At 48.3% G+C, this 25,311-nt stretch overlaps 1 protein-coding gene across 1 annotated transcript in view; it reads left to right on the top strand.

The window, feature by feature from the left end:
* The first annotated feature begins 6,481 nt into the window (after positions 1-6,481).
* Positions 6,482-25,311, top strand: part of VAMP8 (vesicle associated membrane protein 8) — a 54,911-nt gene continuing 36,081 nt past the window's right edge. The window contains exon 1 of the mRNA XM_063931973.1: positions 6,482-6,700. Within this exon, the coding sequence (XP_063788043.1) occupies positions 6,686-6,700 (15 nt within the window). The 5' untranslated portion in view covers positions 6,482-6,685. The remainder of the gene's footprint in view (positions 6,701-25,311) is intronic.

Genomic DNA, 25,311 nt, shown 5'->3' with positions numbered 1-25,311 from the left:
GATGATGTGGCCCTGTGCAGCCTCCTGATGTTCTAGTCGGGCTGCCAGTTCTTGCATCGGCCTGGCCGCTTGATCCTGGTCTCCGGCTGGATTCATTAGGTCAGTGCTTACTGTCACAACTGAGGGCCTGAGCTGACGGGAGGCAGCCTCAGTTGTAGGGGCTGAGATGTACCGAAACCTGGGAGGTTGTATCAGACCCCTGGACATGTAAGTAACATGAATAATAACTGCCCGAAGGCGTGACCACGACAACTTGGATAAAAGTCAATGATGTTTATTATGACAACTCCGCAACACAGCAGCAGTAAAAGAAAACGTAAAAGTCAGCAAAGAATAAATACAGTTCCTGGGTACTACAGGATGGCAGGAGCCACAGGGCACTGGTAGTGTGAGATAGTTCTTATGATCTTCTAGATGGAAAGTCCTTACCAGGCCCGACTGTAGCAATGGAGATAACCCAGGATTGTGCCAGCTGGTGTTCCAGGAAAAGCTGGGTTGCTGAAGATAAAACAGCTGCTGTGGATACTGGCTGGAACCAGACTGTTGTTAGCACGGAGTGGATACTGGCTGGAACCAGTTAAATAATAAATGAACTTGGGAGCGATGAAATATGAACTGAAATGTAGAACTTGAGAGCGGAGAAATAATAATACCGGTGGAGAGTGGTAAAGTGTAGAAAGGACACCGGCCCTTTAAGGGAAGCTGTACTCTGCTGGAAGCTGAGCTGGAAGCAGGTAATGTTGTAGCTGGAAACAGATGAATCCACAATGGATTGGAGAGTCAGGCTACACCGCAGGTGGAATGCTGGTGCGGGTCTCTATGGTGGAAGTCTTGAGACAGGAGCTGGAACCTGGAAGACAATCACAGGAGAGAGACAAACAGGAACTAGGTTTGACAACCAAAGCACTGACGCCTTCCTTGCTCAGGCACAGTGTATTTATACCTGCAGCAAGGAAGGGATTGGCTAGGCAATTATGCAGATTAACAATACTGACAACAGATTGGAGAAAATGATCAACTGACAGAATCCAAGATGGCTGCGCCCATGCAGACACTTGGAGGGAAGTTTGGTTTGTAATCCATGTGGTAATGAAAACAGTAATGGTGGCGCCGGCCACTGGAGACAGGGGACGCCAGGCTGACAAGTGCACATCCAACCACGCGGACACAGCGGAGGCCGCGGCTGACGTAATCGCCACTCTGACACTCTGCATGCAGAAGCTCAGGGACGGCGGCGGAGGCCGCGGGAGACGCCATGCCAGATGTAATATGGCGTTTACTGTGACAGCGTCCCAGAGTGACAGGAGAGGATACAGGAATGTACACATCAGGATAACAGATGGGATCCGGTCCTGGAGCGCTGAGCCAGCCTTAGGAGGCATCTGATGGGTAAGAAATGGCGTCCAGATACCCGGATCGTGACACCTCCACCTCGTCTCCCCTCCTCACTCTCTGCTCTTGACTTTGCCACTTACTTCACGTCTAAAATTGACTCCATACGTCAGGACATCACATCACACCAGACCATCAGCAACCAGCGTCCTCCCATAACTTACCACCCCTCCCCATCCCTCTCACCAACTCTTACATCTTTCTCCAATGCATCTGGTGAGGAAGTCATGGCCCACATTCATTCCTCTCCCCTTACCACCTCCCCTCTTGACCCTATACCCTTCAACCTCCTCTGCTACCTCTCTCCTTCTGCCTGTTCCCATCTTTCCCACCTTCTCAATCTCTCCCTCTCATCAGGCACTGTCCCCTCTGCCTTCAAGCATGCACTCATCTCTCCTATTCTTAAAAAAATCTACCCTTGATCCAAACACTCTCTCCAACTACCGACCCATCTCTCTCCTCCCTTTTGCCTCCAAACTCCTTGAGCGTATTGTCTACAACCGCCTTACTTCCTTTCTTTCCTCACAGTCACTGCTTGACCCATTCCAGTCTGGCTTCCGTCCTCTCCACTCCACTGAAACTGCTCTTACAAATGTCTGCAATGACCTCCATGCTGCTAAATCTAAGGGCCACTACTCTCTACTTATTCTTCTTGATCTCTCTGCTGCTTTCGACACTGTGGACCATCCTCTCCTACTGCAAATCCTTCACTCCATTGGTCTGCGTGATACTGCCCTTTCTTGGCTTTCTTCCTACCTCTCTGACCGTCATTCTCTGTTTCCTCTCATGACTCCACCTCCCCCTCACTTCCACTAACTGTAGGTGTACCCCAAGGTTCTGTCCTTGGTTCTCTTCTCTTCTTTCTCTATAAATCCTCACTAGGTAAGCTCATTAGCTCTCTTGATTTCCAATATCATCTCTATGCTGATGACACTCAAATCTAGCTTTTCTCTCCAGACCTCTCCCCTGCTCTCCTCAGTCGAATCTCCAACTGTCTCTCTGCTGTCTCTGTTTGGATGTCCCAGCGCTTTCTTAAACTTAACATGTCTAAGACTGAGCTGATCATCTTCCCTCCCTCCCGCATAACCTCACCTCTCACAATCTCATTATCTATTGATTGCACTACTATCTCCTCTAGCCCCCAAGTGCGCTGTCTTGGAGTAATCCTTGACTCCTCCCTCTCCTTCAAACCACACATTCAGCACCTCTCACAAACCTGCCATTTTTGTCTAAAAAATATTTCCAGGATCAGACCCTTTCTGATCCAGGACGCTACTAAGACCCTTATCCACTCACTGGTCATCTCCAGACTGGACTACTGTAATCTCCTCCTGACTGGCATTTCTGACAAATACCCCTCTCCACTCCAATCTATCCTCAATGCTGCTGCCTGGCTCATTTTCCTCACCAAACGCACTACGTCCACTTCTCCTCTCCTACAAGACCTTCACTGGCTTCCCTTCCCTTTCAGAATCCATTTCAAGCTTCTCACACTCACTTACAAAGCCCTCACCCACTCCTCTCCCATTTACGTCTCTAACCTTATCTCCCCTTACACTCCCACCCGTCCTCTTCGCTCTGCTAATGCACGCCGACTCTCCTGCCTACGGATTACTTCCACTTCTCCCTCCAAGATTTTTCACATGCTGCTCCAATTCTCTGGAATTCCCTACCTCTCCCCCTCAGACTCTCCACCTCTCTACAAAACTGAAACGGGCTCTCAAGACCCACTTCTTCACCAAACCCAGCCAAATCTCATCCTAACCCTCTGTTCTACGCTCTCTATGTACCCCGTCTGTGTAACCCCTGTCTGTCTACCTCTCACCTTTAGAATGTAAGCTCTCACGGGTAGGGCCCTCGTCGATCATGTGCTTATCCTTTCTCTTACTTTAATAATCTTGAACTGCATCAACTCCAGCAGTCCCCTACGGGTGTAGTAGGGTATGCCGGCTGCCGGGCTCCCGGCGGCCAGCATACCGGCGCCAGAATCCCGACCACCAGCATACCGACAGCTGGGAAGGCGCAAATGAGCCCCTTGCGGGCTCGCTGCGCTCACCACACTGGGGGCACGGTGGTGCCCCCAGCGCGCCACGCTATCTATTCTCCCTCCAGGGGGGTTGTGGACCCCCAAGAGGGAGAAAAAGTGTCGGTATGCCGGTGCCGGTATACTGTGCGCCAGGATCCCGACAGCTGGGATACTTATTTCAGTGTTATCTGCTGATGTAGCTATGTTTATTTACCCTGTACTTGTCCTATATTGTCTTCAACTGTAAGTTGCTGTTTTCCTGTTTTGATTATTTGTTTATGTACTCTGTAATTGGGCGCTGCGGAACCCTTGTGATACCATATAAATAAAGTATAATAATAATAATAATAATGTATGCAGTGTCCGTTATTCACATTACACCGCACAGCAGTGTCCGTGGCCTGCGGGTGGGGGGTTGGAGTGTGTGTGAGAAGGGTTTGGATGTGTAGCAAAGAGAGCAGGAGAGGAGAGAAAAGCAGAGTGGCCAGCCAAAGGAGGAGAGATATCACCCTGTGTGCTGTAGGGCTGCTGGGAACTGGTGGCTGCCACTGGAGGAGCTCTGTACTGTGAGATGACAGCCAATCATCGCAGTGGCAGAGCTCCCCCAAGCTGCAGCCTCTGATAGGTGCTGACGGCTGCCCGATATAATGGTGAGTGACACGTTACTGGGGGGGGTGGAGCCACATGTGGCAATTGGCCCCGCAGTGCGCTTAGTCTCCCAAGAACCCTCCCGGTAACATTAAATGTCAATCCGTCCCTGGGTGTGACACAATATAGGGGGGCAGGGTGGGTGACATGTGATAGAAGCCGGTACAAGGAGTGTACAAACACAATTGCATCATAATACAATGTCGAGATTTTAGACATTGTACAGTGGGGAACGTGGCTAAGATGACGCAATTCAGCGTGAGTCACGTCATCAGCCGCCCGGACTACCTGCTTCACTCGGTAAGTGGGTGACTGGGTGGCATGTAGCAGCTGCCACCAGTAGACTTGCCCACTCTTCCTGGCGGCTGAGAGCACTATCCGATTTTTATGAGCCTCCCTGCTGTACCAGGAGTTTAGATGAGTATGTTGTTAGACCCATAATGTGCTTCTCTCTGCTATCACTTATTTGGGAATACATATGAAATCTCGGCACTCGGTATGCCGGTGGTCAGGGCTGCCAAGAGAAATCCTGGGCCCTGGCACAAGAACTTCCTGGGCCCCTTGGAGGGGGTTGTGACCACAGCATGCTGGGTGCATAGCCACACCTCTTTGGGGGCGTGTCTAGCACATGGGAAGCACCCACTCACAGGAGCATGGCATGCCTCCCAGCCAGGGCAGTAGAGAGCCTGGCTGGGCGCAGGTACTTTTCAGGGGGCAAGGCCTAATCACAGGAGGCGTGGACCTGGGCCCCCACTGGGCCCCTCCATCAGAACTGGGCCCAGGTAATTTGTACCCTCTCCCCCCCCCCTCTCTCGGCGCCACTGCCGGTGGTCACATGACCGACAGCACATTCTGACACTGAACATCCCAACTTCGGAGGAGGTAAGTATTTCTACCCACCCCAACCCCCCTCCCTGTCACCTACCCTAACTCTTGAGAGTTTGGGGCTATGGCTAACCCTGAGGCAGCTAGGCTAAATACCCCCTCAGTGCCTGACCCTAAACCCCCCCCCCAACTGTGAACCCTGATACTTACCTTCGGGATGTCGGCTGTCAGTGATCCGGCGGCCAGGGCCGTCTTTTTGTATGGGCTCAATGGGCTCTTGCCCAAGGGCCCCAGGAGTCTAAAGGCCCTAGGCTGATAGCTGAGGGTCCCTCTTTCATGGGGTACCAGATTTTTGAAAATCGGCCCTGGGGAACCAGAGATATCTGACTTCGAAGCAGTGGTCCCCATCCAAGCCTGTTGATTGCTCTTCCCAGCCATATATCTTGGGTTCTGTCTAAGAGTTTTTCTGAGTGTATTCTCCAAAAGCTGGGACTCCCCCCTTTCAGTGGACACTGATAGATTGTCTCTACTATGCACAGAACCAGAGATATCAGCCTTCCAGCAGCCGGTCCCTGCTCCATCTCCACACATCTGGTTTGCAGTTTTATATTTTTGCCGGTGGATTGCTCTGGCTCCTGAACTCTGATCCCCAAGTCCCCAGTACCTCCTGAAAGGTGTCCCCAGTACCTCCTGAAAGGTGGGACTCTCTAGTTTTTTATCCCATTGAAAGCTAAGAAATCTATTTCCAGGAACTGGAGATACAGTATCTGCAGTCAGGCAAGCTGCCCTCCCACCGGAAAATGATGAATATTAAGCCCACTCCACTACCCACCCCTCCCCTGCGTATTAAACACCCCCTATCACCCTGGAAGTCATGTACCAGGGCCCATTCATTCATCCCAATGCCTCTTCTACAGTTTAGTGTTCTCCCCCTGCCCCTTCTCCCACCATCTGTGCAGTAATGGAGTAATTAGCAGAAATTACTGCTCCAGGTCCTACTCATACTGAGCGGAAGATAGAACACAACCCTACCGCCCACAGGACATCAAAGCTGCTGCTGATAGCACCCCCCACCCCTACCGCTGGAGGATGGGTAGGGGGCCCAGTGCATTGCTGTGCCCAGGGGCCTACACTGCTGTTAAGACGGCCCTGCCGGCGGCGTCTCGTGAGTAGTGTTGGGACTCTGGCGTTGGACACATGACCGCTGACATCCTGACACCTTGAATGCTTATTTGCCATACCGTTGAATAATGTTGGGGACATGTATAGATTAAATAAATAGGGTTATCCGGCTCTGATGCAGATGAGCAGTGGTAAAATATATTAATATGTTTCTGTACAAAACACCAGCTTAGCTAAACTGATCAGGGCTAATTTCCTTATCCAGTGACTCATATGAGCATGACCCTGCCAAATTCCCGCAGCACATACAATATGGAATGTTTAGCTATATGGGCAATGACGTTTCCACCTGCCACAGCTTTTACAGGTATACCTCACCGTGACTCAGACAGACACTGGGCCACTGTGCACCTGTGTTGTGTGACCACATTCCTATCATGGAGACAGCTGCTGCTTGACGGGGAGCTGGAATGTGTCCGAGGCGGTGTATACCTGGAGGAAGGTGAGCAGCAGCAGCTCACACCCCTCCCGCCCTCATATGGAGAAGGGAGGGGGACAGGAAGCCAGGGCTGCTGTTTCATAACCCAGTCACACAGTGGAGGTAGAGGCTGCTGCAAAGTGCAAACTCGCCACACAGAGACCCAGGGGAGCTGCTGTGACAGAAGGACAGCCATGGACAGGAGGCCGGTGAGTGGGGAGAGCCGGGTGGGGGAGATCACTGCGGGTGAGGAGTCCTTAGGGGGCTCTAAGGTCACTGGAAAGTACTTTGGGAAAGTTGGGACCCGGGAAGCTCCTCTGTGTGCCATAAGAGGGGGCTGCTGGAAGTGCTGGAGGGGTACAGGAGGGGGGAGATAAGTGAGGGTAAGGGGCACAGGCTGGGGCTGAGTGGCATGAAATGAGGGACAGCATTCGGAACGAAACCGGAACATTACCGGAACGTGTTGGTTCCGGAAGATGATCGTGTAACACAGGCCGCCCTCAGCCACTCTGCTGCTGTTCTGGAACTACAAGACCCAGCACACAGTGGTACTTGTAGTTCCACAACAGTCGGAGAGTTGGATATGTCCTCCCACAGGACAGAGTGGAGGGAGCAGCAGGTGGAGGGATCAGACCAGGGACTCTGCCTATTGGACTTTGGATAGAGCTGTTTACTTCTAATTACAGACAGTGGGACATTGTGTATATTGCACTGTGTGTGCTGGTGTTTGGTGTGTCTATTTATTATGCTACAGTTGCTGTTAGCAGATATGTGTTTGTGTTTCCTGTGAGCTTTTCACATGAACAGTGACCTGTAGTTGCTACAGCTGCCCATGCTGCTCTTAGCTACATTTCATCTTGGTTGTTAGGGTTTGTTAGTAACCAGTTTTAAGTGCTGTAATAATGAGTGTGCAAAAAAATGAGGCTGAAGTTGTTCTCTTTTTATACCTACTTATTCTTCTCGCTAGCTTATTACACAACAAACTGTAGGGAAAAATAGCTTGTGTGCCCCCATTTGCCACCTGATTGGGTAACCCTTCTAGGGTCAAGTGTTTTCCCACTTGTGAGATTGAGCATAGAAAAATGTTTTGTTGTGTATAAGAACTTGAAGAAGAAGACAAGTAGCAGCTGACGACTGCAGTTTCCTCTACAGAGTGACTACATTAATAGCAGGAGTGAGAAGATACAGTATATGGGGAAGTATATTTGGATAGTATATAGAGGAAGTGGCTTTGGTCTCTTCTGTCTGGAGTGCTGCTCGTGGTCTGAAGCCTTTTGCCTAAATTAAAGGCCCAGTGTACCTGGAAGTGCAGGAGTTAAACACTGCCTTCTGTGACAGTAGAAGTTCCAGGACATAGATTAGGTGTGTGCGTGTAATGACGTCTGGATTGTTTGGCAATTACAAGCAGTGTCCTGCCACTCCTTCACTGCCAGAATGGCTTTATTACAGTCCTCTGTGATGGTAGTCCAATGTCTGTGCATGGTATAAGTGCACTGATCCGATCTTCCAATAATATCACTCCGCTGGTACATTTCATCACATGGTTATTTGTGATCTCTGCAGCAATCATCTACCTGTGTTATTGGTACTGTTAGTAGTTTCATTGCATATTGTAACAGTGGAGGCTGTCATCAGAAATCTATGAATCTTAGGTCTTAGAGCTGGGATATCAAGCACTGACACCTATGTCAGGGTGGATGCCAACTATCCAGCAGCTGAATGAAGAACACACTAGATGAAATTCATGAAAGCTTGGAGACAGATAAAGGGGTATATTTCTGTAAATCCCTGAAGCAGTCTGTTATTTTATCCTATATACTGTATCACATCAATTTAATGTGAGATATATAATCACAAAAATACCTTTTTATCTTGCGCCAATAAGCTTAAGCAGCACCTCTAGTATGGTCCCTTGTTAGCAAAGACCCAACAATAGTAGATAAACAGTGTGGTGACAGAGGGTGCTAATATATGATGAGACTCTATAGCCCCATTGACTTATTGATCCTTATTTGGATAGAATATAAATTTATTCCTTAAAAATTGGGAAATGTTCCCTTGTATCAATATTTTTCACCCAACAATAATACAATTTTTTTTTTTTAAATAAACATTTTTCCATAGGGATACATTGAATAGGAGATTAAATATCACAATACATAAGGCTGCAAGTTTTACCACAATTAGACACAGAAATGGATGTTTTGCTCACACCTATTACCCTCAGGGGCATGAGCTCACAAGGTGGATGTTACTCTGTTGGTTAATTGGGAACTGCAGGCCAATACCCTACGCGTTTCATCCAGTTGGACTTCTTCAGGGGTAAATGGTGCTATCAATGATTGAATTATGAATTCGTATCAAGAATAAAAGGTTTTAAAAGGTGGTGCAGGCAAATCCTACTGTGTATAAGTGTAAGGAATTGTGATTCACAAGAATAAAAAAATGCTTGGTAAGAGCTAGAGGTATACTTCATCCATATTGGCACGGACAAATCCACTCAGAATTTAAGAGGCCAAAATTGTGGACCACAAGGTGAAACAGAAGTTTCTTGTTCTGTATATGGTAATGCTATATTCCACCAATAATTCTGTGAGGGAATTGCTTAAACATTAAAAGATAATTGCTCTCCAGCACTAAGTATCCTTCAGTTTAGTTTTCATTCTTGTATACTTTTCCTTTTTTGCGATGCAGTCTGTTTAAACCAGGTCTCCGGCGAGCTAATCTTCTCTTGCGTTCCTCTGTAATACCATGGTTTCTGATTGGCTGTCATTTCAGCGCCTGCTTCTCACAGTAGTGTTTGCTGAGCGTGCGCTGATGGCTGCTATCGGATCCTGTCTGGGCTGCGGTGACCATAAAAAGTTTTTGTAAGGTTCCTGTGGGCATTTGGATATATCACCTGTCATTGGGGATATAGGGGGTAATTCAGAGTTGATCGCAGCAGCAAATTTGTTAGCAGTTGGGCAAAACCATGTGCACTGCAGGTGGGGCAGATGTAACATGTGCAGAGAGAGTTAGATTTGGGTGGGTTAATTTGTTTCTGTGCAGGGTAAATACTGGCTGCTTTATTTTTACACTGCAATTTAGATTTCAGTTTGAACACACCCCACCCAAATATAACTCTCTCTGCACTTGTTATATCTGCTCCCCCTGCAGTGCACATGGTTTTGCCCAAATGCTAACAAATTTGCTGCTGCAATCAACTCTGAATTAGGCCCATAGCCAAGCGCCCACAGGGTCCTTACAAAAACTTTTAATGTTGTTTGTTTTTTTTTTTTTTTTCCTCTATGTTGTTGAGACATTGACAGTAAAGACCCCATGGCTGTTGGTTGTTTTGCGCACAAAGTCTTGCATTTTTTACATATTATAAAGGGGCGGATGATGGGCAGAAAGACACGGCAGTATTCAGTGTCATTGCAGTTTTTGTATTGAACTTCAGGTTACGCCATTCTGTGATGGAGAATCTGAAAACAGCATTCCATTCTTCTATGGCTCGCTCTCCCAAAACAACAGTTTGGGGAAGTGATCGAAGCAATCCAGACATGGAGTGGGAGTGCCTTGAGAAGTCATTAACCTGCCCCATGAATACAGCGAAGCAGTGAATAACCCTGCTTTCAGTTAAACATTGGTTTTCACTACTTCATGAATAGACCCCAAAGTACTAACCAATCTGCTCCTAACTGTCAGTTTACAAGATGTATATTTGAAAAATTATAGGAGCTGATTGGTTGGTACTTTTATCTTTCATGAATCTCCCCCCAAAATATTTACAACTATCATACTGGCCCAAATGTATTTAGCCTTAACAAGCGATAAAGCGGAGATGAATAAAGAGAGATAAATGACCAACCAATCGCCTTCCTAAACTAGATTCTGACTAGATTGCTTAGATTTTAAGCACGGATCTGTCGTGTGTATGCCCCCCAGTGATAGCGATGTGCGGTCCCATCGCTGGTGCTAGATTGGTCTGCATGCAGGCTCAATCTAGCGGGTCGCTCACTTCAGTACTGTGTAAAGTGAGCAGCCCCCCGTCCACCCCCCCCCTCGCTCAGCACACATTGCGCTGTGCTGAGCAGGGGGAGAGATGTGTGCTGAGCGGTCGGTGTTAAGATCGCTCAGCACACAACTCTCCCGTCAGTACTGGGCTTTATTGTCATGTCACAAGCTGTGTTTAAAAAAAAAAAAGACAGTTAGGAGCTGATTGGCTGGTCATTTATCACTCTTTATCCATCTCCACTTTATCACTTAAGGCTTAATACATTTGGGCCATAATTACAAGTGATGCTTAAGGATGGTAGACACAACCTGTGACATTGGACATTTATCTACTGGACATCTTCATTCTGATTTTGAAGGGTAGGTAATAAAATACACTTACAAACTGATGCCATTTCACTCTTAGAGGGCTTATTTACTAGGTGGGCATAAAGACATTACCCATTTACATTTCTTAGACTGTAGGTATACTTTAGTAAATGGTGGGGCATTGAGTAGTTTCTTCACCTCCTGCCAACGTAAAGTCTGTGGCCAATAAAAATGTTAATATTGTTACTTAGCTATATCCTAAGCTTTTACAGTAATACCCCTTTCAGACATGCTCTAAATTCCCGGGGTTTTGCACATGAACGCGCATCAACCCGGGAATTTGGTATGTCTGAAAGGCACCGACCCGGGAATGTGATCCGGGTCGCCAACCCTGCAATTGACCTCGGGTTTTCCCGTGTTTTTCTTCCCGAGTTCGCTTCCCGGGTTAAGTCTGTAAGGCGCGACCCGGGAATTTGCTCTCTGGCTGCATGAAAAAGGTTTTCATTGGTCAGAAAGGGCCGCCTGATGCCTGCTGATGACCTCATCAGCGGCAGACGGAGGGGAACCGACGCCACAGCAGCATGGGAGGAAGCGGAGAGCTTTGCTGTGAAGTGTGGCAGTGCCAGAGTGCAGAAGGTACACAGAGCTGTGCATGTATGTGTGCCAGTGCCAGAGACTGGTTCACTACGGCTGGCCGGCGGTCGGGCTCCCGGCGACCAGCATACCGGCGCCGGGAGCCCGACCGCCGGCTTACCGACAGCGTGGCAAGCGCAAATGAGCCCCTTGTGGGCTCGCTGCGCTCGCACACGCTACGGGCACGGTGGCGCGCTACGCGCGCCACACTATTTTATTCTCCCTCTATGGGGGTCGTGGACCCCCACGAGGGAAAATAAGTGTCGGTATGCCGGCTGTCGGGCTCCCGGCGTCGGTATACTGAGCGCCGGGAGCCCGACCGCCGGTATAGAGAAGACCACCCCCAGAGAGTGCCAGAGTAACACAGAGCTGTGCAGAGAAGTGTGCCAGAGGGTTCCAGTGAAGAGACTGCCATTTTGTTCATAATGGCTCACTGGAAGGAGGAGGATCTTAAAGATGCAAAAGATGTGCACACATGTTTTACAAGTTGAAAAAAAAACTTTTATTCTTTCTAAAATAAACATTTTTGGAAAAGAAAAACTGGTGTTCTATTTATTTATTTATTGGTATATAAATATGAAATTACTGTATTCCTAACATGGAATTTAATAGCCTGCCCTCCCCTTTGCATGACCTCAATATTATGTGCCTGCAAACCGTCCCCTTAAAATGATGACACTGCCTTAAAAACTGAAAAATCCAGCTTGTGTCTGAAAGGGGCCAACCCGGGAATTTCTCGGGTCTGTGGTGTAGTGTGAAAGGGGGTCTGAAGAAAAACCCGGGTTTTTGCTGGAGAGAAAATACCGGGACTTGAGCAGGGTAATTCCTGGGTCATATGTCTGAAAGGGGTATAAGTGTCTTGGAGGGCTAATGGAGGGAATTTCCACATTACTTCCATTTCTTATCTATCTAGCACTCTCCAATCTGCCGCCCCTCCCTCCCTGCTGGTTGCTGGGCTGTTCTTTTAGATTTTCATCTGAACAAAGCTGTTCTCACTGAGCAACCTGTTTGTTATGAATGGATGTTGGGGGTGTGGTCAAGTTATGTGCGTCATTGTCTTAGAATAATTCAATGCTAAGGCCAGAGAGGAAATCTGTTTTTAGTCCTTTAGAGACCCAAAGTAAATTAATAACAGTGATGTGTGTGAAGTTACAGAGATAACCCATATAGTATGGTAGTATACGTACCTCTCTGTAGGCCTGTTATCTGGCCACGTACACCTCACTGTCTTATGTATTTTTCCATTTTTGGCTGTGGGTGGTTTTGTGTTGTATTTCCAACAGCTACAAGCGGTAGAGTTGCCGTACGTGAGAATTTTGCTAATCTCCATAACTTTACCTGGAGCAAGACTTCCGTCAGCTCTCATTTTCTTATAGCACTTTATAGTCAAATTAAATGCAAGTTTGGAAACCGGAAACAAATTCCTAGTATACGCTTGTATACCTGGCCGATAAAGTTGATTCTGATTCTGTTAGTTATAAGTAAAGATGTGCGTGCTCTGATTTACCCGGATCTCAAAATGCCATTTTATTTCCTCACGGATGTCATGTGTTTTGGTTAGCCAGTAAGAAAAATACGGATAAATCCGAACTCGCGTTAATTCTGGCATTAAGTACAGAGTAAATCCGAACCCGCACATCTCTAGTTATAAGGATTCTTTGTAGCTTTTACCTGCTCAAAGTTTAAGGCTTACCCCACCTAGGACTTTCTACACACTGGTGTGAAAACACGTGCTCGCTAAATATAAAGGGGACACATTGTGCTTTGCCTTTTGCTTTAACTGAGTGATAATTAACTTGTGCCAAAGCTTCCCTTTAGGATAGCATACTATGGGCCCCATTCTTTGACGGACTGGGGGATGAAATCGTCCCTGGCATTTGCGTGCGTACATGAAAGGGGCGCGTGGACACTAATGACGGAGAAGGGGTGCCATGAGTCAGGGGGCATGGACTTGCGGCATGCCCCAATTTCTATCAAGATGGGCGGCGGAGTGGCCAGACCAGAGAGCCGGAGGCTGCTCTGCCTTCCCGGTTCTCTGTGTGACCGGACCGGCCCATCAGCTCATTTAACAATGAGACATAACTCCTTTAGCACTTACTGAAAGGAGGAAAAGAATCCCTTTAGCATTTAACAAACAGCAGTAACTAAAACTACTGCTGTAGGTCACTGTACCGCTTACGCCATCTATAGTTATAGAGAGCTATATTGCCTTCCATAGCGGCAACTGCGACCCAGCATCATCCTTTCCGGCTTTAGCAAGCCTTCCAGATATTGCCAGGGGAAAGTGTCATGAGCGTGTGCAGACTGACACAGCTACCCAGCAAAAGTCAGGAGGTTACAGCCGAGAAGGGGGGTGTTGCTGGATCTAGTGGGAGGGATAAGTAATGTTAAATACTAATTGCATATTCGTTCGTATCACTGTGATGGTTCATTGTTAAATGGAGCCCTTTATACTTACTGAACTATCCCATGGAAATTCATAGTTTTAGCGTTATGTTTTCAAAACATTGCAGGCAATGCTGAAGTTTATACAAAAAGACCGCTTGTCACATAGGGGGAGATGTATTAAGTAAGCAATGTAGAGTGGAGAGGTTACCCTTGGCAACCAACCAGCTTCAAGGTGGTATTTATCAAATACATTCTATAAAATGATGGTCAGAATCTGATGAGTTGCTGTGGGTAATTTCTCCACTTGGCCACTGTTTACACTGCTGGATCCGTCTCCTCCAAAGTGTCTGTCCCTAACTGCATGATTTTGCTTGCATTATGTGAACTATTGGCATTATAAGGGATTCCGGGGGAGATTCCTGGCGTGTTGCGCAGCTGGGCACATTCGGGTAACTGCGGGACAGAAAACTTCTGTGGTGTGTGAGCAAAAACAAACAAGGTTATCTTACCTGGATATCCCAAATTAGAATAGTGTCTCTTATTGAATTGTCTCCTTAATGTGCCACCAGTAAAATTCCATGACTGGTGTGGCTGAGGGTAAGAAGCTATTACTTCTTGCTCAAAGCTCGCACATGACCTGCTCTGTGGACAGTAGCAGGAAGGGGACTTTGACTTAACCCCAATGTCCTAAGGGGAACTCAAAGTAGATGGACATCTCTAATGAACATGAGGCATCACAATTCTCACATTTTGGGCTTTAAGCTTGTGGTGTTGGCATAGTAACCATGGGAATAACTGACTTGTGGCTGTTAAGTATTTATAACAACATCCTTTTTTGTTTTCATTACAAGAAGTAATATTGTAGACTGAACTAGTGTTCGTAAGCATGCAGCCAATCCCTTCACTAGCTAGTGACATCACTTAGGCACAAGGCAAGGTGTGTCCTCCTGCGGTCTAGACCCAGCAGGTACACCTATAAAGGAGGAACTGGTACAAAGGGCAAGCTCCTTTCAGGCTGTTGATGATCATATTATTCTAGTGCAATGTTTATTTTATAATTTAAAAATATTGTTAAGTTCAAAACCATGGAGAAAAATGGAGGCATATGCCAGCAGTACTGTCTGTAAAACTAGAACAGGGAGTGAGTGAGATGAGTATGGAAAGGAGGTAGAGTAGAATAATGTTGATAGTGGGGGAGGAATGCTGATTGACCTTTGCTTTGCAGACAATGTATATCTCTGTCTAGTCAGATATGAAGATAAATACATGTGTTAAAGTGACATTCCACAGCAGCTCCTCAGTAACTAAAATACATTTCACTATCTCTCACTCTATTACTGACATCTGTAGCTCCTACCATATCCTTAGGACTATGCCCTGATGGAACCTGCTACAGATAAAGAGGCAGCGCTACATTGTGCATTTGTGTGCAATAAGGCTGCCGAGCTGTCTGCTCACTTTGAGAAGCCCCTCTCTCCTGACATGCCAACATGTTGCATAGGTGTGAAAGAGAGCAAGGCAGTGTATGTATAGGGATGCGGTCAAGATGCCGCCGGCCGGAATCCCGACCGCCACAATCCCGACATTTTCTCCCTCCGTGGGTGTCCTCGACACCCATAGAGGGAGAATATAATAGTGTGCCGTGCGTAGCGAGGCACCGTGCCCGCAGCGTGGCGAGCGAAGCGAGCCCGCAAGGGGCTTGCGTTCCGCTCGCCACCCCTGTCGGGATTGTGCGGTCGGGATTCCGGCATCGGTATTTCGACCGCCGGGATTCCGGCCGGCGGCATTTAGTACTGATCCCTATGTATAGGTTATGTCACAACTGAGGGCCTGAGCTGACGGGAGGCAGCCTCAGTTGTAGGGGCTGAGATGTACCTGAACCTGGGAGGTTGTATCAGACCCCTGGACATGTAAGTAACATGAATAATAACTGCCCGAAGGCGTGACCACGACAACTTGGATAAAAGTCAATGATGTTTATTATGACAACTCCGCAACACAGCAGCAGTAAAAGAAAACATAAAAGTCAGCAAAGAATAAATACAGTTCCTGGGTACTACAGGGTGGCAGGAGCCACAGGGCACTGGTAGTGTGAGATAGTTCTTATAATCTTCTAGATAGAAAGTCCTTACCAGGCCCGACTGTAGCAATGGAGATAACCCAGGATTGTACCAGCTGGTGTTCCAGGAAAAGCTGGGTTGCTGAAGATAAAACGGCTGCTGTGGATACTGGCTGGAACCAGACTGTTGTTAGCACGGAGTGGATACTGGCTGGAACCAGTTAAATAATAAATGAAGCTTGAGAGCGATGCAATATGAATGAAATGGAGAACTTGAGCGGAGAAATAATAATACCGGTGGAGAGTGGTAAAGTGTAGAAAGGACACCGGCCCTTTAAGAGAAGCTGTACTCTGCTGGAAGCTGGGCTGGAAGCAGGTAATGTTGTAGCTGGAAACAGATGAATCCACAATGGATCGGAGAGTCAGGCTACACCGCAGGTGGAATGCTGGTGCGGGTCTCTATGGTGGAAGTCTTGAGACAGGAGCTGGAACCTGGAAGACAATCACAGGAGAGAGACAAACAGGAACTAGGTTTGACAACCAAAGCACTGACGCCTTCCTTGCTCAGGCACAGTGTATTTATACCTGCAGCAAGGAAGGGATTGGCTGGCAATTATGCAGATTAACAATACTGACAACAGATTGGAGGAAATGATCAGCTGACAGAATCCAAGAAGGCTGCGCCCATGCAGACACTTGGAGGGAAGTTTGGTTTGTAATCCATGTGGTAATGAAAACAGTAATGGCGGCGCCGGCCACTGGAGACAGGAGACGCCAGGCTGACAGGTGCACATCCAACCACGCGGACACAGCGGAGACCGCGGCTGACGTAATCGCCACTCAGACACTCTGCATGCAGAAGCTCAGGGACGGCGGCGGAGGCCGCGGGAGACGCCATGCCAGGTGTAATATGGTGTTTACTGTGACAGCGTCTCAGAGTGACAGGAGAGGATACAGGAATGTAAACATCAGGATAACCGATGGGATCCGGTCCTGGAGCGCTGAGCCAGCCTTAGGAGGCACCTGATGGGTAAGAAATGGCGTCCAGATACCCGGATCGTGACAGCACCCCCCCCCCCCTTTAGGAGTGGCCCCAGGACACTTCTTTGGCTTTTGAGGAAACTTGGAATGGAATCTCCGGACCAAGGCAGGAGCATGGACATCAGAAGCATTGGTCCATGAACGTTCCTCAGGGCCATAACCCTTCCAGTCAATAAGATATTGTAGTTGACCGTAACGGTGACGTGAGTCCAGGATCTTGGCTACTTCATACTCAACGCCTCGTTGAGTTTGGACTTTCGGAGTTGGAGGAAGTGAGGAATGAAACCGATTCAAGATCAGTGGTTTCAACAGGGAAACATGGAATGTCCTGGGTATTTTTAAGAAGGGAGGCAACTGAAGTCTGTAAGCAACAGGATTGATGACTTGTTCAATCTTGAAAGGACCGATATAGCGAGGTGCAAACTTCATACTGGGAACTCTTAACCTCAAATTCTTCGTGGATAACCATACCCGATCACCCACCTTGAGAGCAGGAACTGCTCGACGCTTCTTATCCGCAAACTTCTTGTACCTGAACGATGCCTTGAGCAGAGCTGATCGTACGCTCTTCCAGATATTGGCAAACTGATGCAAGGTGATATCCACTGCGGGAACAGAAGTTGTTGGAAGCGGTTGGAACTCAGGGACTTTAGGGTGGAATCCAAAGTTAGTGAAGAATGGTGTTGAAGCAGATGAAGAATGATACTGGTTGTTATGACAGAACTCGGCCCAGGGAAGTAATTGAACCCAGTCATCTTGAGAGGAGGACACATAGATGCGGAGGAAGGCCTCCAAGTCCTGATTCACCCTCTCGGTTTGACCATTGGTCTGAGGATGGTAAGCCGTGGAAAACTTTAGCTTGACTTGGAGGACTTGACATAAACTTCGCCAGAATTTGGCTGTGAATTGAACTCCTCGATCTGAGATAATTTCTTCAGGAAGACCGTGGAGTCGGAAGATCTCTTGTATGAATACTTGAGCCAACTTGGAAGCTGACGGAAGACCAGTGAGAGGAATGAAGTGTGCCATCTTGGTGAACCGGTCAACTACCACCCAAATGGTATTGAACTTGTTGCACATGGGTAAATCTGTAATAAAATCCATCGACAAATGGGTCCAAGGTCGACGGGGAACAGATAGTGGAACCAGTTGCCCCCAGGCGACTGGCGGGATACCTTATGTTGAGCACACTTTGGACAAGATGCAATAAACTCCAAGACGTCCTTTTTCAGAGTTGGCCACCAATAGGACCTAGAGATAAACTCCAGGGTTTTTTGGATACCTGTATGTCCGGCAAAACGGGAAGCATGGGCCCAATGCATGAGCTTCTTCCTTAGCATCGGTTTCACAAAACTTTTCCCTGATGGGGGCGTAGAGTCCATCCCTACCGTGGAGAATGCCAACGGATTTATAATAGGATGCTTGTCTGAAGATTCTGACTCATTTTCTTGCTCCCATGAGCGGGAAAGGGCATCGGCCTTGCGATTCTGAGAGCCCGGACAGAACTGGAGTTTAAAGTCGAACCTGGAAAAGAAAAGTGCCCATCTGGCCTGACGAGGGTTGAGACATTGTGCGCCTTTCAGATATAAAAGGTTCTTGTGGTCTGTAAGTATGGTGATTGAATGAGAAGCTCCCTCCAACAGATACCTCGACTCTTCTAGAGCGAGCTTGATGGCTAGCAACTCCTGGTCGCCAATGGCATAGTTGCGCTCAGCTGGGGAGAACTTTCGGGAGAAGAAACTGCAAGGGTGTAAATGGCCATCTTTAGCCCTCTGAGATAACACCGCTCCTACTCCAACGGAGGAGGCATCCACCTCTAAGATGAAAGGAGAGTCGATGTCAGGCTGTTTCAGAACAGGCGCAGAGATGAACCTTTGTTTTAAAAGATGAAATGCTTGCATGGCTTCTTCAGACCACTTGGACGGGTTAGCACCCTTCTTAGTGAAAGCAGTAATAGGCGCCACAATGGTGGAAAAGTCTCGTATAAACTTTCGGTAATAGTTGGCGAACCCCAAGAACCTCTGGACCCCTTTGAGGGTTAAGGGTATCGGCCAATTTTGGATTGCTTGTAGTTTCTCAGGATCCATCTCTAGTCCGGAACCGGACACAATGTACCCTAGAAACGGAATGGACTTGACTTCAAAGACGCATTTCTCTAATTTGCAATAGAGATGATTGACACGGAGACGGGACAGAACCTCTTTAACCCAAAAACGATGTTCCTCTAAATCGTTGGCAAAAATGAGGATATCGTCTAGATAGACCACGACATGACGGTATAGAATGTCTCTGAAGATCTCATTGACAAAATGCTGGAAGACAGCTGGAGCATTGCTCAATCCGAAGGGCATGACGAGGTACTCATAATGTCCGTCACGGGTGTTAAAGGCGGTCTTCCACTCGTCACCCTCATGGATCCGGATGAGATTGTATGCACCTCTCAAGTCCAGCTTTGTAAAGATGGTAGCTCCGCTAACTCTGTCAAAGAGCTCAGTAATCAGGGGTAAAGGATAACGGTTCTTGATGGTAATGTCGTTCAAACCTCTGTAGTCGATGCACGGCCGCAGACCACCATCTTTCTTTTTTACAAAAAAGAAGCCTGCGCCGGCTGGGGAAGAAGGTCGAATGAACCCCTTTGCTAGGTTCTCTTTAATGTATTCCTCCATAGAATGCGTCTCAGGCAGAGACAACGGATAAGTTCGGCCTCGAGGTGGAACCTTCCCTGGAACGAGATCAATCGGGCAGTCCCATTCTCTATGAGGAGGAAGGATATCAGCAGAAGCTTTACCGAACACATCCGTGAAATCTTGATATGGAGGAGGTGGAACATCAGACGACCTGGGGGAGGAAGAACAGACAGGCAATACTTTAAACAAACATGTCTCAGCACAGGAGGAACCCCATGCCAGGATTTGCGTAGTCGTCCAATCAATTGTAGGATTGTGAAGACGGAGCCATGGAAGGCCCAGGACCACAGGATGTGTGGCTCTTGGAATCACTAAAAAAGAAATAAGTTCGGAATGAAGAACTCCCACTCTCAGACGAACTGGTAGAGTCCTTAAAGAAATAACTGCATCAAAAATTTTGCTGCCATCCACGGCAGTTAAAGAAATGGACGAAGGAAGTCTCTCGGTGGGTAGGGACCACCGTTTAACATAGGCTTCGGTAATAAAGTTCCCAGCTGCTCCGGAATCAAGGAGGGCAATGACGTTCCGATAACGTTGAGCAACTTGAAGCGAGACTGGGAGATTACAATCTTGAGGAGATGGAGAGGAGATCATTACTCCTAGCCGGCCCTCTCCTTGGCGAGCTAGGATTTGGAGTTTCCCGGACGTTTGGGACAGGCATTAATGGTGTGAGACGGAGCTGCACAATAAAGACAGAGAGACTTGGAGAGACGTCTTCGGCGCTCAGCAGGAGTTAAACGGGAACGGCCAATTTGCATGGGCTCATCTTTAGTTGGTGACAGTTGGCGAGGAGGAGGAGCAGAAGATTTTGGAGCAGATGATCTTCCACGCTCAGTTGCTCTCTCTCTGAAACGTAAATCAACTTTCGTGCAGAGTGAGATTAGCTCATCTAACTTAGAGGGTAAGTCTCTGGTAGCTAACTCATCATTAATACGCTCAGATAAGCCATGCCAGAATGCAGCATACAGAGCCTCGTCGTTCCATGCCAGTTCGGATGCCAGGATCTGGAACTGTATCAGATATTGTCCTACAGTACGTGACCCCTGGCGTAAACGGAGAATCTCGGATGAAGCTGAGGTTACCCGGCCTGGCTCGTCGAAGATGCGCCTGAATGTTGACACGAAGGCAGTGTAGGAAGATAGCAGGGTGTCGGACCTCTCCCATAACGGTGATGCCCAATCAAGGGCTGAGCCACTGAGAAGAGAAATAATATAGGCAATTTTTGTACGGTCACTGGGAAAATTGCCAGGCTGTAGCTCAAACTGAATCTCACACTGGTTGAGAAATCCCCTGCAGAATCTTGGAGATCCGTCAAATTTTGCTGGCGTTGGAAGATGAAGACGTGGAGCAGAAATGGGTAAGGTGGGTGGGGTTATAGCTGGAGTCACTGTGGTTGACGCACCAGACGCGCCTGATCCACGGAGAGTTGTCTGAATCCCATCCAGCCGAGTAGAGAAATCCTGGAGACAGCGGATGATGTGGCCCTGTGCAGCCTCCTTATGTTCTAGTCGGGCTGCCAGTTCTTGCATCGGCCTGGCCGCTTGATCCTGGTCTCCGGCTGGATTCATTAGGTCAGTGCTTACTGTCACAACTGAGGGCCTGAGCTGACGGGAGGCAGCCTCAGTTGTAGGGGCTGAGATGTACCGGAACCTGGGAGGTTGTATCAGACCCCTGGACATGTAAGTAACATGAATAATAACTGCCCGAAGGCGTGACCACGACAACTTGGATAAAAGTCAATGATGTTTATTATGACAACTCCGCAACACAGCAGCAGTAAAAGAAAACATAAAAGTCAGCAAAGAATAAATACAGTTCCTGGGTACTACAGGGTGGCAGGAGCCACAGGGCACTGGTAGTGTGAGATAGTTCTTATAATCTTCTAGATGGAAAGTCCTTACCAGGCCCGACTGTAGCAATGGAGATAACCCAGGATTGTACCAGCTGGTGTTCCAGGAAAAGCTGGGTTGCTGAAGATAAAACGGCTGCTGTGGATACTGGCTGGAACCAGACTGTTGTTAGCACGGAGTGGATACTGGCTGGAACCAGTTAAATAATAAATGAAGCTTGAGAGCGATGCAATATGAATGAAATGGAGAACTTGAGAGCGGAGAAATAATAATACCGGTGGAGAGTGGTAAAGTGTAGAAAGGACACCGGCCCTTTAAGAGAAGCTGTACTCTGCTGGAAGCTGGGCTGGAAGCAGGTAATGTTGTAGCTGGAAACAGATGAATCCACAATGGATCGGAGAGTCAGGCTACACCGCAGGTGGAATGCTGGTGCGGGTCTCTATGGTGGAAGTCTTGAGACAGGAGCTGGAACCTGGAAGACAATCACAGGAGAGAGACAAACAGGAACTAGGTTTGACAACCAAAGCACTGACGCCTTCCTTGCTCAGGCACAGTGTATTTATACCTGCAGCAAGGAAGGGATTGGCTAGGCAATTATGCAGATTAACAATACTGACAACAGATTGGAGGAAATGATCAGCTGACAGAATCCAAGATGGCTGCGTCCATGCAGACACTTGGAGGGAAGTTTGGTTTGTAATCCATGTGGTAATGAAAACAGTAATGGCGGCGCCGGCCACTGGAGACAGGAGACGCCAGGCTGACAGGTGCACATCCAACCACGCGGACACAGCGGAGACCGCGGCTGACGTAATCGCCACTCAGACACTCTGCATGCAGAAGCTCAGGGACGGCGGCGGAGGCCGCGGGAGACGCCATGCCAGGTGTAATATGGCGTTTACTGTGACAGCGTCTCAGAGTGACAGGAGAGGATGCAGGAATGTGAACATTAGGATAACAGATGGGATCCGGTGCTGGAGCGCTAAGCCAGCCTTAGGAGGCACCTGATGGGTAAGAAATGGCGTCCAGATACCCGGATCGTGACAGGTTAGATCTAATTATTGTTTCTGTATTTGGTAAGGATGACCTGTTGTAGTGACCCATCAGGGCATATCTGCAATGAAACAACCAAGGTTTTCTCACCATGTTTTACAATTCAAAAAACATCTGTCCAAAAACTTCTTCCATATAGACGGGCCGATGCGGGAGAGATGTGTGCTGAGCAAACCGCTCAGCACACATCTCTCCCGCCGCTCAGCACAGCGCGATCTGTGCTGAGCGTGCGGGGGGAGACGGGTGGCCGCTCATTTCACCCAGCGGGTGAAGTGAGCGACCCGCTAGATTGGCCTGCATGCAGGCCAATCTAGCACCAGCGATAGCGATGCGCGGGGCTGCGCATCGCTATCGCTGTAGGTGGTACACACGGAGCGATAATGCTCAAATTCTAAGCATTGTAGTCAGATTGCTTAGAATATCCCTCCGTGAGTACCCCCCTTTACTCTGTCGACAGATTGCACCCGCTCCCCTCACCACAGTGTGAAGTACTAGACATGTATATTAAATGTAAGGTGGATAGAACTCTGTGCCAATCAGCAGTTTATAAATAATATATTTTGTATTCTCATACTGATAGAAGATACATCATCCAGTTTGATGATTTTCTGTTTTCACTGATCAATCAGGCAGCAATTTGCACAATTGATTCTCCCAACCTGAGATGAAGGTGCGGATGGTGGGGGGATTTTACTAAGTCCATTCAAGAATTAAGGAGAGGCAGAGATCAGAAGCTCCTCAAGTTGTGTCTTAGAACTCATTGACCCTTCCAAATGTTTTACTTGCATGTAACACCAGCAGTCCACTGTACAATGCCAAACTCTTCCCTCAGAGATGTTTTAAGTGTAGTATGCTCTGAAGAAGCGACCTTCCGCTAAGTCCTAACTATTTGTTATTACCAGGAGAAAACTGTTTGAAACTCCTCCTGAAAGTTTTATTAGAAACGTTGCACACTTTGAGATAGTACCTAGTCTCCTGAGAAGTAGAGTTGTCCAGAGCCCTTTGGGATGTGAGAACCAGTGAGCCAAAAGTAAAGTAAATTTTTTTGAAAGTACCCGAGGCTTATTTTTCTTGAGGTGTGATAAGTCAGTAATACTTTACATCCCCATAGTATCAGCGGAGATCAGTGACCCCCTAAATGCCCCCCACAAGGAAGCTAAGGTTCCTTATCCTACCAAATAAATTTTCTCTTTCGTCCTAGAGGATGCTGGGGTCCACATTAGTACCATGGGTCCACTAGGAGCCATTGGCACTTTAAGAGTTTGAGAGTGTGGGCTGGTTCCTCCCTCTATGCCCCTTCTACCAGACCCAGTTTAGAAAATGTGCCCGGCGGAGCCGGTCACAGCTAGGGGAGCTCTCCAGAACTTCTTTAGTAAAACTTTATTTTGGAGTTTATTTTACAGGGAGGCTGCTGGCAACAGTCTCCCTGCTTGGAGGGACTAAGGGGGGGGGGGGGGGAGTAGTGTCCGCCCTGCGGGTCTGAGCCACTATCTCCACTGACAGGACACTGAGCTCCTGAGGGGATGGAACGTTCCCCCACCACAGGGGATCGCTCACCCCGGCAGCATGCCGCCACCCCCTTACAGAGCCAGAAGATCAGAAGATGGCGAGAGATGGCGACACAAGGGTAGGAGCGCAGCTCTCAGAGGTTGCGCTCTGGGAAGGCTCAGCGGCACACAGTGTTGGCGCTATGAGGGGCGTCCTGAGCCAGTGTCTTAATACCCTACACTGGTCACAGACGCTAACCGGAGACTGAATCCCCAGGCTAGCGTCAGAATTCTCCGTACTCAGACGCTCACAGGGGACGGAATCCCCCGCCTGGCGACTGAATCCTCAGGCCAGTATAAAGAATTTGTGCGGGAAGACGTGCCATCTTCAAGTGGCGGAGCTTCTCCTCAGAGTGGACCCAGCAGCGTTCAGCACCATTTTCCTGCCTGCAGTTCCTGTACACAGACACTGACAGAGCTGTCCCTCCAAGCAACTCCAGCTATCCTGTGCGGTACCAGGGGGTTGTAGAAGGGATGGGGGGGTAGGTGGTGAATTCGTTCTGTGTAACTATTACAGTACACAGTGGGCGCTGGTAAGTGGTGTACTTTTATCTACACAGCGCTATGTGTGGGTTGGCTCCAAACTCTGTGTCTCTCTTGCCATTCTCAGGGGGGATACTCTGTCTAGCCTACCGTGTGTGTGTGTGTGTGTGTGGAGTGTTTGGGGTCTCCAGTTAGCTATGTCCAGGGACTCTGTGTCATATGCCCTTTAGAATGTAAGCTCTCACGAGCAGGGCCCTCTTCCCTCATGTGCTTATCCTTTCTTACTTTAATAATCTTCAACTGCACCAAATCCAGCAGTCTTCTGCCACCTGATACTTATTCCAGTGTCATCTGCTGATGTAACTATGTTTATTAACCCTGTACTTGTCCTATACTGTCATCAACTGTAATGCTGCATTCAGACTGCAAATGCCGGATCCTACCCGGTAAGACAAACGTGTACTTACCGGGTGGGATCCGGCATTTGCACTCCGCTGCTGGCTTTCCGACCCGGCAATATACCGGGTCGGTTGCCATAACAACGGAGCGCGCAGCAGCAGCAGGGGCGGGGGGTGGAGGCGGCGTCGGGAGATGAGCTCATCTCCAGCGCCGCCTCTCCCTATCTTGTGAATGGGAACCGTGTCGCATCGATACGGCTCCCATTCACACCGCACCTGACCCGGTAATCAAACCGGGTAAAACCCTTCTTTTTTACCGGGTTGATTTACCGGGTCAGGCGACCCGCTAAATCGGCCAGTGTGCTTTCACATCGCA

The sequence above is a fragment of the Pseudophryne corroboree genome, chromosome 6 (genome assembly GCF_028390025.1).
Source record: "Pseudophryne corroboree isolate aPseCor3 chromosome 6, aPseCor3.hap2, whole genome shotgun sequence".
NCBI lineage: Eukaryota > Metazoa > Chordata > Amphibia > Anura > Myobatrachidae > Pseudophryne > Pseudophryne corroboree.
Note: the sequence above shows the minus strand (reverse complement) of the source record. Positions and strands in the feature narration are given on the sequence as shown.